Source organism: Micrasema longulum, unplaced genomic scaffold (genome assembly GCF_059751315.1).
Source record: "Micrasema longulum isolate JH-2025_06_02 unplaced genomic scaffold, ASM5975131v1 h1tg000984l, whole genome shotgun sequence".
NCBI classification, from domain to species: domain Eukaryota; kingdom Metazoa; phylum Arthropoda; class Insecta; order Trichoptera; family Brachycentridae; genus Micrasema; species Micrasema longulum.
Genome location: NW_028278174.1, coordinates 22,344 through 40,814, shown reverse-complemented (window position 1 = coordinate 40,814; position 18,471 = coordinate 22,344). Strand labels below are relative to the sequence as shown.

At 33.6% G+C, this 18,471-nt stretch overlaps 2 protein-coding genes across 2 annotated transcripts; one reads left to right on the top strand and one right to left on the bottom strand.

Annotated features, from left to right (window-relative positions):
- The first annotated feature begins 1,091 nt into the window (after positions 1-1,091).
- uri (unconventional prefoldin RPB5 interactor) lies at positions 1,092-5,323 on the top strand. The gene is made up of 4 exons (XM_088232435.1): positions 1,092-1,523; positions 1,924-2,173; positions 4,027-4,552; positions 4,649-5,323. The coding sequence occupies exons 1-4, from the start codon at positions 1,494-1,496 to the stop codon at positions 5,205-5,207; spliced, it is 1,365 nt and encodes a 454-aa protein (XP_088088561.1). The 5' UTR covers positions 1,092-1,493; the 3' UTR covers positions 5,208-5,323.
- OstDelta (oligosaccharide transferase delta subunit) lies at positions 5,311-17,899 on the bottom strand. Its single transcript, XM_088232434.1, has 10 exons — positions 17,803-17,899; positions 16,441-16,655; positions 14,030-14,298; positions 13,062-13,223; positions 11,906-12,053; positions 10,652-11,091; positions 8,603-8,747; positions 8,272-8,419; positions 6,711-6,920; positions 5,311-5,612 (listed from the first exon to the last, which is right to left on the bottom strand). The coding sequence occupies exons 1-10, from the start codon at positions 17,810-17,812 to the stop codon at positions 5,467-5,469; spliced, it is 1,893 nt and encodes a 630-aa protein (XP_088088560.1). The 5' UTR covers positions 17,813-17,899; the 3' UTR covers positions 5,311-5,466.
- Between the last annotated feature and the right edge of the window lie 572 nt (positions 17,900-18,471).

Below are 18,471 nucleotides of genomic sequence, written 5' to 3'. Positions count from 1 at the left end.
AAGGTAGAAATCAGTGTTCGCGGTCATGCTGTGGTGGAGAGAGAGTTAAGCAAGGGACTACCTCAGGGTTCTATCCTGAGCCCGATTCTCTTCAATATCTAAACGCGTGACATCAGCGGAATTGTTCCCTCAGAGACAAGTTTGCTTCAGTACGCGGACGACTTCTTCATGTATGCATATGGGAAGGACCCAAAGAATCTAGAAAATACTCTAAATTTAGGTATGAGAAACATCAGGAATTGGTTAGTGGAACATGGCTTGGATCTATCGACTGGTAAAAGTAATGCCATAACCTTCTGTAGACAGCGAAAAATCCCAACCATAAAAATTCAACACGGAGATGAGATAGTACCTTTTACGTCCCAGATTAAGTTCTTGGGGGTAATTCTGGACACTCATCTTACATGAAACTCATACATAAATCATTTGGTAAACAAGTATCAAGCCGGATTGAATACGTTAAGAGCAGTCTCTCAAGTATGGTGGGGGAGCCACCCTTTTATACAGAGACTTCTTTATACTGCGTATATCCGGAGCCATCTCGATTATGCCTCGTTCCTTTTAGAACCATGTTCGAAAAAAAATCTCCAAAGGCTTGACCGGATCCAATCCCAAAGTCTGAGACTCGTCGTTGGAGCCAAGAAGTCATCTCCAATTAACGCTTTACAAGTAGAAGCTTGTGATCCCCCACTCGGGATGAGAAGACAATACTTGGCGGATGGATTTCTTCTAAAATGCTCTGTCCAAAAAAACAACCTGCTTCTCAAAAAGGTACAGTTTCTCTCTGACTGCGTGACGCCCTCATATTTTTGGTTTCATAAACCGCCCCCTTTACTAGTCAACAGTTTTCATTTTTACAAATCTTTCGAATCTAGCATTTATCCTAAAAACCTTCTTCCCCTTGTAATATTGTAAATTTTACAAGGGGTTCAGTATAATATTTACAATTGTCAATATTATATTGAATACTAACATACTAACTTGTATATATTATATTACTAACACATGTGTAAATATGTATAAAAAAAAACAAAAATACTCGACACTGGCCAGAACACCCGAGTGGAGATGTGAAAAGGCCATGAAAAAACGAAGAAGAAGAAGACAGGTCGACAGGAACGGCAGGTGACAGCGTGGTGACAGCCTAAAACAAAGTGCAATAAAAGGTTTCTTCGAAATAATATTTTTTCTATGGAAATTAATATAAGGGCCGAATCAACAAATAAGACTAAATACGCTGCAATCGAGTGTAATTAACTTTTAGCAGACCTTTTAAATATTAAACATAAATGAAGGATAGCCAGCGGGTATCATTTATGTCCTTATACACGTGGTACCTACCGCATATTATGTGCTTCGTACTGATAACCGCCGATTACTAAAATGTAAAATGCCTATCAGGCATCGACGTGCAAGAGTTTGTTTATTTCAGTTTTGTTCATAATTGCATCGGAACAATTCGTTAGTTAAACAGTGCACATTAAAACAACAAAATGAATATTTTAAACGACTCATTTAACAAGGTAATTTAATATATTACTACTTATGTGTAGGTTATGTCAAAATCTGGATACAATTAAATATAAGCTATTTTTCTTCACTTTCCCTTATACAGAGCTAAAGTATCGAGTCTTCAAGAGATCATTAAATTAATGTTTTAAATAATCACATTGCAATCATTCGGAATTGAAGCTGGGACCTCATACATTTTAGTGCAATGCCCTAACTATAGGTTGACAGTCAAACATCAAAATAACAATGAATCGGGTTGTGGTCCCGTGGCTAGTGTTGCGTACTCACGGATTAGAGGTCCGAGGTTCGAACCACACTCTACCCCGACTGGAATAAATGCAATAGAGCGAAATGGCATCTCTATAAGCGGGTTGTGCATTATTTTATTTTTTATCATGTGTTTATTTGTAGGTATTAAAAGATAATGAAGATTATGAATCTTTTTGTGAAAAGTATAAAAAAGCTCACGATAATTTGATTTCTGACCTGAAAACGTTTAGTGAAAACTTGGAACCACAGATCTTAGTTCCGGTATGCAGCAGAGTTTTTATGAAAGGAAGCTTAATTCACACAAATGAAGTTATGGTGTCACTTGGGTGTGGTTACTTTACCAAGTGTACTTCGAGTGACGCTCAACTCATCTGTCTACGACGCATTCAAAGTAACTATTTCTTTATTGATTGATTTAGTGTTTATTTTGTAGAACTTCATATTTAAACTTATAATTAGAAATCAAACACTGATTTGAGTCTACTGAACACTTTATTTTATTTTTACAAATATAAACATATAAAAATAAAAACTTTGTGACAATTGTTTCGCCTTATTAGGGCATTTTCAAACGAATGTGAAGATTATTGGTTTTCATTGGTTTTTCCCTCAATTATGATTAATGTACATGCTTTAGTTCATAAGATTATTTTTATTTTCTACTCAAGTACCTTGAATTATATAACTATATAAGGACATTCAATCCAAATAATCTTCACATTCGTTTGAAAATGCCCTAATAAGGCGAAACAATTGTCACGAAGTTTTTATTTTTATATGTTTATATTTGTAAAAATATAATAAAGTGTTCAGTAGACTCAAATCAGTGTTTGATTTCTAATTATAAGTTTAACTATTTTTTTGTTTGTTTGGACTCTACATTCCTATGTTAATATTCCCAATATTTTAATTTATTCTTTGTATTTATTTATATTAAATATGTATCTACTCTACCAAATATAATGTAATATTGATCATTTTCTTTATAAAACTATTTTTGACTTTAATGGAATTTGGCGGAAACACTGGTCAATTTGATAAATAAAGTGGTTTTTATATACAGTTGGTATTTCAAACTACATGTTATCGTCGTAGCATGGCAAATATCTGAAAAGGTTTGCATTCTTCCTTTGGCAAAATACCTTATTTCTTGTAAGCTGTAGCATACTTTTTAAGGTTAAATTTCATTTGGATTAACTAATTCAAGAAAAGGGAGAATGTCCTGTGGTTATTGACTATGAAAACAAACAAACCATTACGCCGTTTCGGCAAGGAGGATAGAACGCCACATCACTCTGTATTTGCATACATGCCTCACTTCCTCATCATTGAGTATTTGTTGAATTTGGTCATGCCATGTCTTTCTCGGTCTCATTCATTTTCTGCATCCGCCAACAGTCGCATCGTAAATCCTTTCATCAGTTTTTTGCCGTCCATTCACTCTACATTTTTGTCTCTGCCTCACATAATGCATGAATCTCGATATTTGTACACCTATCATGCATAGTTTTACCACACATCCGTCTGAGAGATCTCATTACGAGCAGTCTGCCTATTTCCATCGTTGTTTTTCCAATTCCATCCCTCACTTTCATCTATATGGGTTGGCACCAGGATTCCACTGTGAACTGCCAATTTTGCCTTCTGTTATAAACATTTATTTGTCAAGATTGATTTTAGTGCACCGTTCACCCTATTTCTCAGTCTTTCCACCCCTAATAAACATACTTCCAGGTAGACAAACTCCTCTATCTGTTTCATTATAACCCCGTTTACAGTGATTTCACATTCAGTCATACTTTCATCCTTTTTAAGAACCATCACATTCGGTGTACCAACATTCATCAGCAAATAACTACCCTTGCGTACATACATCGTAGACTTTTGTTACCAAGAGTCGGAGGTCCTCTTTCTTGCTAGCAAGAAGCACGGAAACATCAGCATACAAAAGGCAACAGTCAAATATCCCATTTTTGCTCCCATTCTTAAATATTTCAGTTATTGATGTACACGTTGTACAGCCATGGTGACATTACTCATCCCTGCTCGACTCCTTTAGGAATGTCAAACCACGGTGTGAATGACCAATGCTGTGCTGTCCTTATATAGTGACGCAATAGCTCTTATCAGGTTCACTCCATACTCTGATAAAACCTTCCATAATTTTTGTGTCAACTTTTTTTGTGTTTAGCCAGAAATTTCCTGAATCTTATATTTTATATTAATGCACTTATTTTCTAACAGAAGCAGATAAAATTCTCGAGGGGTTAGAAAAGGAAAGAAATTTTGTAGAAACCAAGATTAAGTTTTCGGAAGACAATATATTTTCTACAGATTGTGAGGAAATAATTGAACCCTTCGATGATGCCTATGAAAGTAACTGGAGGAAGGAACATGTAAACAGGATGAAAGAATTCCGAAAAAAAGAAAACAAGGAAAGAGGAGATGTCAACTTTGATGAATTTATAAAAAAAATAGAATTATTAGAACTGCAGGAAGAAATTGAAGAACTGCATGCAAATGAAGAAAACTCAACCAAAAACAATGTATTGGATACTCAAATCGCAAAGAAAAAAGACTATGCCAAAGAAATTAAAAAAACGAAAACATTGAAGACAGAAGAGGGTGGAGATTCCAGAGAATTTGTACTTCGAAAAAAGTTGGCAGATTTAAGACAGAGAAAAAAAACTAAATGTAACACCGAAGAAGATATATTCCGAAGACTTAATGAACTTGAAGAAGAAGAGGAAATTGAAGATGAATTAGATCGGTCAGTTTGCATTAAAACTTTTAGAAACCTAATAAGATATTTAATATGTTTATTTATATGTGGGGCAGTTTTATTAAAATTATTTATTGATTGCAGGCTGTATGACAATATTTATGGCGCAGTTCAAGAAATGGATACTGAATCTGATGGATCTTTAGATAGTGAATCTATTTCAAAGGAATCTGAAGATGAGCATGAGGAGCAAAATATAAAACTTCACAATGAAAATAATGCGCCATCAAGGAGGGTTAGTTTTAGTAAGGAAGTGGAATGTGATGTAAAAACGGTCTCTATTAATTTTTCTCACAGTGATAATAGTGTGGAATTTAATAAAAACACCGAAGAAATAACCAGTCCAGCAGATATTTATGCTAAATTTCCACAAAATTTAAAAAAAGAAACAAAATCCATCATTAAGAATTGTCATAGAGTAAAAGAAGAAATTCATAATATTGATTTGTCTGCTGAAAAACTAGAAAGTTTGGAACACGAAGAGATAGCAATAAAAGATGTTAACCCGACTCGACAAATTATTCTCTCTAATATTGTGGAACATTCTGAAAATATGATTGAAGTCAACTCTGATAAGAATATTACAAATCACAAACGGCCAGTAAGTAAATTTAAATCCATGCGGACAAGTAAACAGTCGTAAACAGCTAAACTAATAAATAAATATCAAATATGTACAACTAAAAAACCTTATTTGTTTGATTCATAGGTATATAATATAATAAAAAAAATTTTAAACAAAATGATAAAACCAATGAACTATAATTTTATTTATTTCTTCCATTTATACCTAAGGACTTGTTTTGTAGATATTAATTCACACTATCACTTTTGCGACGACACTATTAAGTTTTATAAAATAGTATAAACAACTCATTCACACAACTCTTAAACTAATGTCCTTATTGATTGAGTTTGCGTTTGGCTGCAACATCTGTGAGGAGTCTGTGACCGCATAAAAAGGTCACCAGGCCAATGATGAGCAGGTAACGTATTGTCTCGAACATGGTTAAACGTAACCAAAAAACAACAAACAACCCCAGTATACCTGTAATATAAAATGTTATAAACATGTTATCTCAGCATCAATTGTACTTAGAAGAGCTAGACCTCAATCACAGCAGTTGGTTTAATTCGTAAACAATAACAATATTAAAAGAAATAAAGCAACTTTGTTTTTAACCACTAATTTTTAATTTTTTTTCTACAGACCGATTTCAAAGCTGAGAAAGCTACTTACTCTAATTTTTTTTTTCAATTAAAGTTCTTCATGTTGAAAATAAATTTTTTAAATTAGACAACTTTGAAATCTTATGAATTAAAAAAGCAATTCATAAAAAAATAATAAATAACCAAATAAACAATATTTCTTTTTTTATATTTGAAGCACTAACTTTGTCGTTATTCATTATAATTAGGGATGTAACGATACATAATTACCGATCGTAATAGATACCGATCATTAGAGTAAATAATCGGCGACACCGATGCCGATACCGATATCGGTGGCTTAGTAGAAATAGAAAAAAAAACAAATAAATAATTAATAATTGTCTTAATTTTGCATAAAAGTTACCTATATTTATTAGAGACTGAACCTCGAGAAGGTTGTAAACCAAAATGTTAAATTGAAATTCGAAGAAAACATTTATTTGTATGGAATAATCAAGAATATTATCAAGCAATCAAAGCGCTAATCAAGAAAGTAATAATCATTAAATTACACAAAATGGTAAAGTAAACCGATACAAAAGATAAAGTCAGTAATTGAAGTTAAATTTTGGTAGATTTTTGTTAAGAAAACAGAGTTTGTTCAAATTATTAGCAGACAATCTGTTACGCAAATCATTTTGTATGAGACCTGCACTTGAAAAAAGAACGCTCTGAGGCAACTGAGCTCAGTTGATAAGACAAGTATTTTTGCGCAAGTCTTTTCAATTTCGGGTATTTTTTATCTTCACTGCGCCAATAGTTCTTTGAGTCTTGTTTAATTGGAATATTTGGACATCTTATATACGATTCCAGGGAACTCTGAACCTTTAATATGTAATTCCACAACATTCCCATGTGACTAAAACCCGGTTGTTTAAACATTGGCATTTAAAAAAAAAAAATTTGCATTCAATTTGATAAATAAAATGCAAACCTCCCAATCCGCCATGAAAACCGAGGGCACTCAGTGAGAAGGGGAAGTTGCGGACGTTGATGCCTATCTTCCCCCACAGTACGAGGAGAAGCAGAAGGGGCGCGGCACACAGAGCCGTGAACACATCAGACACGAGGCGGGGTGGACGAACTTCAGGCTCGCGGAACATGTGGACTATTTCTGGCTGTGGTTCACGCACCAAACTTGACACTAGAATTACCATCATTCACATTACACAAAAATAAACAAAAACAAAGCCTTAAAAACATATTCTGAAAACATAATTTATAAAAAAAAAATATACGATGAAACCGGTAAAATATTTAAAGAAATTTATTTAGTGAAACCTCCGTTTTTAAAGGGACCTATTAAAATAAACTATGAATGAAATGAACAACATTTGGACTAAGGTCCAAGGATTCTTTTTCTGCCAAGTTATTTAATATGCTTCCATATAAAATTAATTTGGATGATATAAAAGAACTTGTGACGTCATTTAAAGTAGTTTTTTAAGACTTTTTCATAGATTTAAAGAAATTAAGCGCCCTAATTTTTACCGCATGTAAGAAAGAAAAAAAACAGTTTCTTGTAGCACTGAACTTCCTCATTGTATGGCGAGGTTTCTTGAAAATGTATGAAAAAATTAATGAAAATATGTTGAGATAAAAATTAATTATGTACTTTAAAGCATCATAGGTTCTGGTCAACAGCTGTTTAGAATAGCCAATCATTTCCAGTGATAAGCAGATTTGCGAGAGACAGATTTTAAATTAAGCAAGAAGAGGCTTTCATGTTTAACACAATATTTGAAATAATGTTGTTTCCATATTTGCCACGGAAAACTGACGATAAATTCACTTTTATTATATCTGTACCTTAAAGCTGAAAGTAACTTTTTTTGCAAAATTGAGTTATGAATGTCATTTGGTTCATATATCAGATTCTAATTATGCAAAAAACATTGGAGTCCTCCGGTATTCCACTACTGAAATAGCTTGTTCTAAAACACAAGTAGGGCAGTAATAATACTCGTGCTTTCAACAAAATTTGCTGGTATTAAAGCAGTGGATATCGAATAATTTTTTTAACACAATTTTTATAACAAACTACCTCTGACGCAGTGAGGGATTTTGCATAAAATTAAGTCTTATTGTCATAATCAACCATACTTAACCATCATGACATTTTTTTTGCTGTTAGTTTCATTATTTTACTTTGCTTTTTTTCACATACTCTTTACTTTCAATTACTGTTTTATTGCAATTAATATCATGTCATTAAATTTATATTTACCAGTTATTTTCATAAATAATGAATGTTTTAATTGATGGCACGTAATATAATGTTTTTGCGTAAATAAAGTTTTATAAATACACTACATACAGCTTGAAAATATGCCGCCGCGTACGGGTAACAGCAAACATACTCTATAATTAGCGGTGAAAGAGTTAGCAAATATTTAATTTTTTCAAAAACCACAAAACTTCCTCATTCTCCATAATATAAAAGGTGTTTAAGATAAATCATTCCAATAAAAACGGTACAAACTGTATGCTATTACCTTTCTTAGTTGGGACAGTGGAGAACTTGAGATTAACACTTGCCAAAGTCCATCGCAGCGGATTAGAAATAGCGGAGTCTCCAATAATAAGTTCAATATCATATAATCCAGAAGCATGCTTAAAGTTATCTGATACTGATCCAACATCCTAAAACAACATTAGAAAATAAAATGGAAATTTAAAACACTTACTGAATACATGGAGTCAAAATCGTAAGGATTTTCTATTGATACTTAAATTAAAATATATAATGATCCACAAGAGTTGTTCGTATATCATGTTGTATATAAGTTTTAAATAAACAAAAAAATAAGGGACAGTCATACTTACCAAGTCCATGCGGTATGATTTAGAAACTTCCGGTTCTGCAACAAATAGGACTTCGTGGTTCTTGTTGTAAATTCGAACAAAGGCTTGATGTACTTTGGCAGTACTGATTTGTCCTTTCTCCCGAAGTAAAAATTTAACAATGACCCTGAAAATGAAGAAAACAAATTTCTAATATTAATTAATGTTAGTATATGACAAAAAAGAGTTGGATGACAGACCGCATTCTACAGTTAATGGACGAAAGGCGCAAAAGCAAGTATAATGCTAATCAATATAGAAATCTACAAAGAGACATAAGGAATGAAATTAGGAAGGCAAAAGAAGAATGGATGAAGTGTCAATGCGAAGAATTGGAATTATATGATCGTAATCATAATGCTTTTAAACTGCATAAAAAACTAAAAGATTTAACAGGTTCCACACGAAAAACTACTTCATCATATTTGGTTGAGGACTCTAATAATTTAATATTAGACGAAAAGGAAATTATGCTTACATGGGAGAAGTATATTCTTAATAGAGTATTTAAAGATAATAGATTTAACAACCCAACTTATAATGACTTGTATGGACCACCAATATTAAAATCGGAAATTCTTTATGCAATAAACACTTCAGAAAATAGAAAAGCTTGCGGACCAGATAATATTCTAGTTGAGGTATTGAAGCTCATCAGTGACGATAATGTTGACTGCCTGTTAAGGTTATTTAATGCTATTTATGACACAGGGGTTATCCTTCAAGACTGGTTAAGATCTACTTTTGTGACATTGCCCAAAAAGCAGCACCCAAAAAAATGCAGTGACTACAGACTAATAAGTCTGATGAGTCATATACTGAAACTGTTCCTTAAAATTATACATGCGAGGATTCGGAATAAATGCGAACAGAATCTGATTGACACGCAGTTTGGCTTTAGAAATGCCTACGGTACAAGAGAGGCTTTATTAGCTATCAATGTTTTGCTGCAGAAGTGCCATGATCAGAAAAAATAGATTTTTGCATGTTTCATAGATTATGAGAAAGCATTTGACAGGGTAAAACATTCTAATTTGATGGAAATGTTGAGGGAGTGTAATATAGACACCAAAGATCAAATGTTTATCTAAAACCTATACTGGTACCAAACAGCTGAAATCAGACGCGGAAACGAAATATCAGATGCAATACCCATTCAGTGCGACAAGGTTGTATCCTGTTCACTTTGCTTTTCAACTTGTATTCTGACTTTGTTTTTAAGAAAGCGTTGAACAACAATGAAAGAGGCCTTAAGATCAATGGAGTTGTAATTAATAATATCAGGTACGCCGACGACACTGTTTTGCTGGCGGATACCATTACCGATCTTCGGGAGTTGTTAAATAGTGTGGATGCATTTGGCGAACTACTGGGTTTAACAATTAATGTTGGCAAAACAAAATGGATAACATTTAGCCACCTTGATAACTCTGCTTTTTCACCCCTGTCACATCCGAAACCACAATGATCAGCATGGGCAAGAAGACATATTAGCATATTAAAAAAAAATATTTAGAGCAAGAAAATTTAAAAAAAAAATAGTTGCTTACTTCTGCAGGGGAGAAGTGAGGGGAGCGCGGAGCAGTATCAGACTCCCCCCTCTCCCCTCGTTGTTTCTCCCCTGCAGAAGTAAGCAACCATTTGCTTTTTTTCATTTTTTAAAATTATTTGTTCTAAAAAAATATTTTAATGTGCCAATATGTCTTCTCGCTCATGCTGATCATCGTGGTTTCGGATGTGACAGGGTTTAATGAACACCTGTATATACTCTTCAATAGCAAAAGTATTTGCCTCTTAAACATAGTTTCACTGACGTGAAAAATATTTATCTCCAAAATGATCATGTTCAGCTGCCTGACTGTTCTTCCTATCGAATTGGCAAGAGACATGTTGGTTTTGGAAGCCGAAAGGTAAAACAGTCTATGCTGACACTGCCAGAGATATTCATCCGAAATAAAATAAAAAAATTCCAAAATGGCAGAGTTCTCGATATAACCTCTTATCAGCCTGAAAAATTGGTGACAAACTTACCTCTGCAAAGAATCAGCTTCCAGAGCGGGTGTCAGCTGGTTGGGGTGACTGATAGCACTCAACCTAGGAGCCGATGTACCATCAACATCACCAATACCCACTTCCACGCTCTCAACGCTAATAGCTCCCAGAACTCTGATGGACAAAGTAGAGGAACTGTCCCCTGCACTCAATGCCAGTTTGTAGAGACCCCTCTCTGGCTTGACTTTCATTAGGTCGAGGGCAAATAGGGTGGGTTTGGTGGCGTGTTTAGTGAGTTTCTGCTTGGAGAGGACCACTACATCGTCCTGCAGACGGGTAGCGGACTGGGCCAGTACAGCATCAGCCGACACGGAGGGATGAGCACGCCCGAGCAGGTCACTCACCGACACGTAGACGGGATCAGAGTCTCCGGACACTTGACCGCTGCCCCACAGCGAAACGCACACGGGCGAAACTTTCTAAAAATATTTTCATATTATTTATTTTATGCGGACACATGACCAAACTCTATGGGACCACAGTTCTGTGTTGAGTTAGGACAAATACAGTACAATAATATATTTTATAATGACCATTTGAAAATATACATAATATAATACATAACCATTAAAAAAAGACAGCAAAAATACATAAATTACTTATCTTCTCCCATGAAAAATACAGTCCTGATTACATTTTCCCTTCTCAAAGTTAAAATACATTACGCAAATAAGTTCATTCATGAAGTAATTCCATGTCAATAGCTTAGTTAGATTTTCAGCATTATTAATAAAACATTAAAATAAATGGTAGTAAAATAATAACACTACTGGAAATAAACATTTTAAATAAATATTAATAGTTCTCGATATATTCTCCGTGTTCAGGCAGACGAAGAATACAGTTTTGTGTGTGAAATAGAACCAGAACCCTGGACAAGTGCTTTCGACTTGATTGCGGAAAAATCTAGATAAAGGAAATCGAGCAGAGATAAGTCCGCCCGTAGTGCAGCGGTTGGATTATTCATCTACCATGCTTGAAGTTCCAGGTTTGAATCCTGGAAGAGTGGATATGAAATATTAATTGTAAAGGTGGTTCTACACCGCAATATAAATGTCCCTGAACTGGCACTTGAAGCGTAAGACTGAACACCTTATCTTTTGTGTAATAAATTAATCCAGATACGCTAGGATTGGAATACCAATGCAGTGCCCTGTGCGCCACTGGGCGCGGATGGGAAAATGATTATGACAGTGGTATCATAAAATTAAAACACATTAAAGTTTTACCAACCTTGTCGTCAGCCAATTGGGTGATAGTCTCAACTAACAAAGACGCTCCTTTGACAGTCTGGACAGACCTTCGTGATAGTAAATAGTTGGCAAGCTTCACACTTTGTTCTTGAGTAATGACTGACGGAGTGCTGGTTTTGGTTTGTAATCTACAAAAATAAAGTTAGGCAATTAATGGAATATAAGTTGGATGAATTTTCAGCATTTTGAATATGTACAAATCTTTGAAGACAATTACTGAATTTTAATATGATTGATAGAGAACATTTTTAAGAAGGAAATATGGAAGTCTTGGCATTTACAGGGTTCATGACCTGCCATTGGCTGGTTTAAGTTATCACTTTACAAGCTGTGTAATATTCACCATTCCGCCTATGTTTGACTAACTAGATTTCTTTTATTCTTCCATTTGTTGATTTCTTATGAACTTTTAGAAAGAGCTGAAACATTTATTGATGTGAGTAAGATTCTACAGAATTATTTCATCTGATAGAAAAGTACTGAAAACACTTTTCGATTTGCATACTTCTTGAACATATTGGTTTCATCAACATTATTTTGAGTATGTCCAAATCCTAGTAGATAAGTAGTGGACTCGGGATTTAATTATGTAACATCAATACAGGTTGCATTAGCTCTTTAACTTTACAAAAATAAACAGAAGAATTTAAGAAATTCGTGGTGAATCAGTGTGTGAAGTGGCCGCTAGAACCAATCAATGACAGGTCATAAGAGAATCTATCTTTTTTAAAAATAGAATAACCAGCTTTAGAGGCTTGTCAGTAGATGGAAAAGAGAGGATATGGAAGGAAGTTATGAAAAATACATTGACATATACGCAGAGCATTGTCAAAAAATGTCTGAGCAAAAACGGCGGGAATCAAACCCCCAACGCCAGTTTCTAAGTTAGCCGTTTAATCAACTGCACTTTGGTGCCTATCTCTATTTAAATATCTATGTATCTCGACCTCATGATTTGTTGCTTGAATTTTGTACTCGGACAAGCACTCTTTTAAATTTCTTAGATTTTTGCAGCCGCTGGAGCCGAGATGGAAATAGAGTTTTGGTGGGTCGTTGGCACTTTTTTAAACACACGAAACCCATTTTGCAAGGATTATTATGTTCCACTGATTGCTGGGTTTTATCTGGACTCTTACTTTAGCATTCCTGTAAGGATGCTGGCAGTGTTGGAGAGTCCTCCCTCCCACTGGAGGACATCAGTTCCCACCTGGTCTGCCTGAGCGAGGGCGTCCTCTAGACGACTCGCGGCCCACTCTCCACAGCCCACTTCTGAGCAGATATGGAACACGAGACCCAAGCTAGAAAAAAATAAAGATGATTAGACGCATAATATGTACTTAAAAATACATAATAAAACGTATTTTTATTTTTTGCATATGAAAATTAATTTTCAAGATACTAAAGAAAATCTGACAGTAAAAATCTTTTAAAAAAAACTACTGATGATGACAAGTTGGTCTACCTAGCTCTTTTGTTAATGATTTTTTCTTATTTAGATTTCCTACTAATATTTCATATCATCATCATAGCCATTTCCTTATTTACACGTAGGGGTACTACAAATGCAACATATCTGGATCATTTTTGTTGTATGGTGGGCCCTTTTACGCATTCTACAATGCAGTGTCCAGGGACAGTGAAATAATGAATTGTAGAACCATCTTCAGGAATCGAACCCAGGAGATCAAATACGGTAAGTGAATACTCGTACACCAACTACTACACTACAAGGCGAACTCGACTAGATTTCCTTTTTTAAAGATTTTTAACTGAAAGTATACCAAGTGGAAAACAGTCTTCCAGGGTTCTAGTTATATTTCACACATAACCGTATTCTTAATCTCCCAAAACACGGATAAAATGAACATTTATAAATACAAATTTATTTTGGATAACAAAAATAATGTTTAGGAATTATCAATTGCAGAGCAATGGAAATCTATTGATCATTATGACAAGTTTTATAGTTAAAGCACAGTATAAAATAATATCCCTTAAGTTGGTAAATAATTAATATTCTGTTTTATGTTCTCAATAAATCAAAAATGAAGTATCTGTTCTAGATCTTGAAATAATCATAAAAAAATGATAAACCACAACATACTTCGTAACGGAGTCATCTTTTTTCAAATACTCTTTGAGAGATTTGATGGCTGTTTCAGTGTCATGACCTTTGTTGCCCAGTGCCTTAAGGGTGAGTATGGCATGCAGTAATTCCGCCAACGTAGCCTTCTCGTTATCCAGAGTTTGTACGGTGGTCTTCAACACATCGGGCTTCAGGGTGTCGGAAGGGCAACGGAGGATTTCCGAAGCGGCGGCAGCGTAATGACACTGTTCTACAGTCAGGGTTCCCTGGGAGATGCCTTTCAAAGACTAAAAAACACCAATATAAAGTTATTTATATCTATAAATACATCTGTATTTTTAATAAACTTGTTCAATATTCATCAAAATATACAAATGGTTAACAATGCAAGTTTTTAAATATTCATTACAATGATATTTTCACAGCATATAAACAACTATTTACAAAAAACTGTTGTCCAGAAGAAACTTAAGAAAACCATAGTTTGCAAGAAAACATTTTTTTTTCAATAACCTAAAAATTACGCCGTGCATTTGGCAAAGAAAAGATTATTAATAATATTTTTCTTGAATTATTGTGTATTTATTGATTTTAAACGATAAAAATTATAAGTTTGGCGATAATGAAAACTACGATGAATGCCAATCGCAAGCTCTGGAGTATGCATAATTATCGATTTATCATTCACTTCGTGTTTTTACCAAGCTATCGAGTAAACGTGGCAACTTCATACCAATTGGTAAACTTAAGGATCACTTTTTGAACCAAGTTCAAAACAACATTGTATGAGAAAATACCTTATGACCAAATGAAATCACCGGTCAATAATTTCAGCATGTTTATTAATATGAAGGCTTTCCAAATTTTTGATTTTCACTTGCGGTTATCTATCAGATCAGTTTGTATGTTCCTAATAATTATACTAGAGTGAGATTTCATGCACTGTTTTACGTCCCAGAAGTCGTACAAATGCAAGTCAGAATTCACCCATTAATAAGGCTCGCTGAATATGACTTCTGCGGATAATATGGATCTATTTTTCTGTATATATTGGCAGTTTAGCAGCTATCTGCTTCCTATTCGTTAACTTCTAACTTACATTTACAGTCAGCATTACGTGGTGGGTTAAACAGCCCATAAAGTAATGCAGATTACAATTGTCAAATAAATAAATATGAATTCTATTTAAAATCATAATATGATCAACATTGATATTAATAACATATCTTTAACTTCTTTTAAAAGTGAAATTTCCAAAAATAATTCAAGTTATGATGTTGCGCCTTGAATCCGCAGCCTATATTATGCAGGTGATGTGCAGTTCTGTATGTAGGCACATAATAAATGAACACTGTATGGTCAACTATAGTTGTATTATTTATTGTAATGTGCAACTGTGTGACCAATATTCATTTACATTTCTAGTAATATTATAAGTTTTGTATGATTAGTTATTTTATGTTATGTATAATTTTTATGTGACAACATTTACAATAACAATATTATGTGGAAGCCTCTAATTGGACTTTATGATATGTATTTATGGTATAATTGATTCTTATAAATGTATAAATGTCTGTTGGCTTTCCAATGAAATAAAATAAAAATAAAATAAACATATTATAATCGTTGTATTTTTTGTGTGTATGCTAATGTGATATTATGTAAATATATCTATCATGCGTGGTCCGTCCATATATTGTATGGAATCAATGCTTCCCTAAAAATTTAACCTCTAAACAAACAGGACGTATTTTATTTTTATTTAATAAAATCGGCTATAAGTTAACTAATCCTTTAAATAACTACAATTTTTTTTGTTGTTTTAATCAGAGCCATCTGAGGAGGGTTCGATGTGCATCCATTAATTACTTCCAAAAAATTGCGACAGCCCCACACACAACCTTTCGACTGCGCAGTTATGCCGCAAACTGGTATAAAATACACCGCGCTTTGTCAGATTATGGAATTACGTAAGTGTTTTAGTTCCTTTAAGGCGGACCCTCAGTACAGAATTTTATTAGTCCGCGCATGCGCAAATAGAGATCTTTAATATCTGTGGAACCAATTTCCACAAACACATCCAGATTCATTTTCTACGTATTGTGACAGTTTTATAAAAAAATTAGCACTTAAATCGGTTGACACGATGGCACTTTAATATCAAACTATAATATATAACTCTTTTATGCTGAAATTATGGCAGCAAATTGCTTTATAGTTTATTTTAAAGCACTTAATTTGAATTTGTGCGTTAGTAGTAGGCACAAATTTTACCTATGTATGTACCGAGTACCAAACTTCACCGCACGCTCCTGGTATCTATCCATATTACTTGAATAATTGTGTTTTTTTGTAATTTTGTATGTTTTTGTAATTAATAAATAAATTACAATTCAAAAATAGCATTGAAACTACAAATATCATACCTTGCAAACTTCTGCTGAATTGGGGATAGTTTCACCCAAGAACTTCAATCCCTGGGTGGAGTAAAACACAGTGGCATGATCTTTGGATTGCAAATTTTCCATAAATATTTTTTTAAACTTAGCTCCATCTTTGACCTTATCGAAGAAACCGGAAACACTTGATCCAGCATTTACACTTAGGATGAAAGAAAGGCACAGCAGCCAAGCACTTATAACTGGGAAGAGAAAAAATTTAGTAGTTATTATGACTTATGATCTTTCTATTACAAAAAACTTTGTGGTCAATAATCATAGAATGTATTTTCTTCGTATGGGTGACTCTATAAGGGAATTTACATAAATAATTTGTGAATAAGGACATAGGACATTTTATTGAATATAGTGTAACATATTACAACAGAGATGGAGAACATTTTAGAGAAGGGAACACGGAAGTTTAGGAATTTACAGGGCTTATGACCCGTAATTGGCTGGTTCAAGCGGACATTTTACACATCGTGTACCATTCACCGTGAACATCCAAATGTCTTCAATTCTTCCATCTGTTGATTTTTATGAAGTCAAAGATACAAATAACAGAGTACTAAAGTAAAACAAAAATCTTTTTTTATATGTGCAATGCGACATAGCATTTTAAAAAAAAAAAATTGTAAAACAATTTTTTTTTTTATATATTTATTTAAAGTTTACATGTACATTACAGCACACATGCCAATTACAATGCACATATCTGTATTATGAAAACTTTTTTAAATATACAGATATGTGAAGGAATATAAATAAATTGTCTGTATTGCCTAGCTCCTAGCTCTTAAATAGTTTAACAGTGCATATAATTTTATGCGCTAAAAAATGTCGGGTAATAAATTATCCTACTCAGGAGTTTAAAGGCCATCATAAGCGAGGCAATGCTCCTTTTGGCCAGTAAACTTTGAGACCAAGCATGCTTAAAAGGAACAATGAAGAATACTGCAATGGATAGTATCAATTATATACCTGGGGCACCCGTGCCGGGGACACCTTACAGTGTACCTTTGATTTTCTACGGCTGAGAATATACTTACATAAAAAAATTATATTATACAGATAAAATTTACAAATTATCAAGACAAATTACCCACCGTTTTAAAACACTAAACATATCTCAATAATTTATTTGTTTAAAGGCAAAGGCGATATTTTAATACACATATTACACAATTGCTACTGCAACACAATATAATATCAAGAATATTTTTTGTCGGCAGGTTATATTAGAAATGATTTATTATCATACAGAGCTATTTATTTTAATGAGGAAAATATATTTTAAAACAAATAAATCACGACGAGCAATCAAATTGGAATTAAATTGACACTTACAATGCTTCATTTCCGAAAACAAGAATTACCCAATATTCACAAAAGGTGCCGGTCCAAAATATTAAAACACGACACGTCAGAAACCCGGTGTAAAGATGGCAGTTTTTTTATCTGTTGTGCATGTTGACCAACATAAAGTTATCATTAGATTGGCTTTATGGTTAGTGCTTACTTGTTCTTCTTTATAAAGTAGTGTAATGAAATTACAAACAAACCATTACGCCGTTTCCCCGTAGGAGTAGGCAGAGAGGGTAGAACACCATATCACTATATCTTGGTAGACAGACCTCGCTTTCTCTACATTTATACATCTTCTCTTTAAGAAATTAAATTTCAGCTAAAAAAAATCCCTCCTTCCACAAAAACCGTGCAATTAAAATCAAATTTAAAAGAAAGAATATTGTTTTGCGATCAAGAAAAATGGAACACAATCATATTTTTTTATGTTGCGTAAACAAATGAAAATGTTTTCGATAAATTTAGCTCCAGAAAATTCTACGTAAATTCTTTTGTTTTCCGCGTCCGCTCCTAAATAGAACATATGAACATCATGTCAAGACAGAATTTGTTGCACATAATTTGGGTGTTTTTGGCAAAAATATGAAGACCTGGAAAAACAAAGTTCTTCTGCAGTACTTAAACTATGTCACGGAAATAACTTTTTTTTTG

Excerpts from the sequence above, each read along its gene's own strand:
- uri (XM_088232435.1), top strand. The coding sequence starts at position 1,494 with ATGAATATTTTAAACGACTCATTTAACAAG. Across the intron at positions 2,174-4,026 it reads CTGTCTACGACGCATTCAAA|AAGCAGATAAAATTCTCGAG; the intron begins GTAACTATTTCT and ends ATTTTCTAACAG. Across the intron at positions 4,553-4,648 it reads ATTGAAGATGAATTAGATCG|GCTGTATGACAATATTTATG; the intron begins GTCAGTTTGCAT and ends TATTGATTGCAG.
- OstDelta (XM_088232434.1), bottom strand. Across the intron at positions 14,299-16,440 it reads ATTCAGCAGAAGTTTGCAAG|TCTTTGAAAGGCATCTCCCA; the intron begins GTATGATATTTG and ends GGTGTTTTTTAG. Across the intron at positions 6,921-8,271 it reads CACTGTCCCAACTAAGAAAG|TGTCAAGTTTGGTGCGTGAA; the intron begins GTAATAGCATAC and ends TGGTAATTCTAG.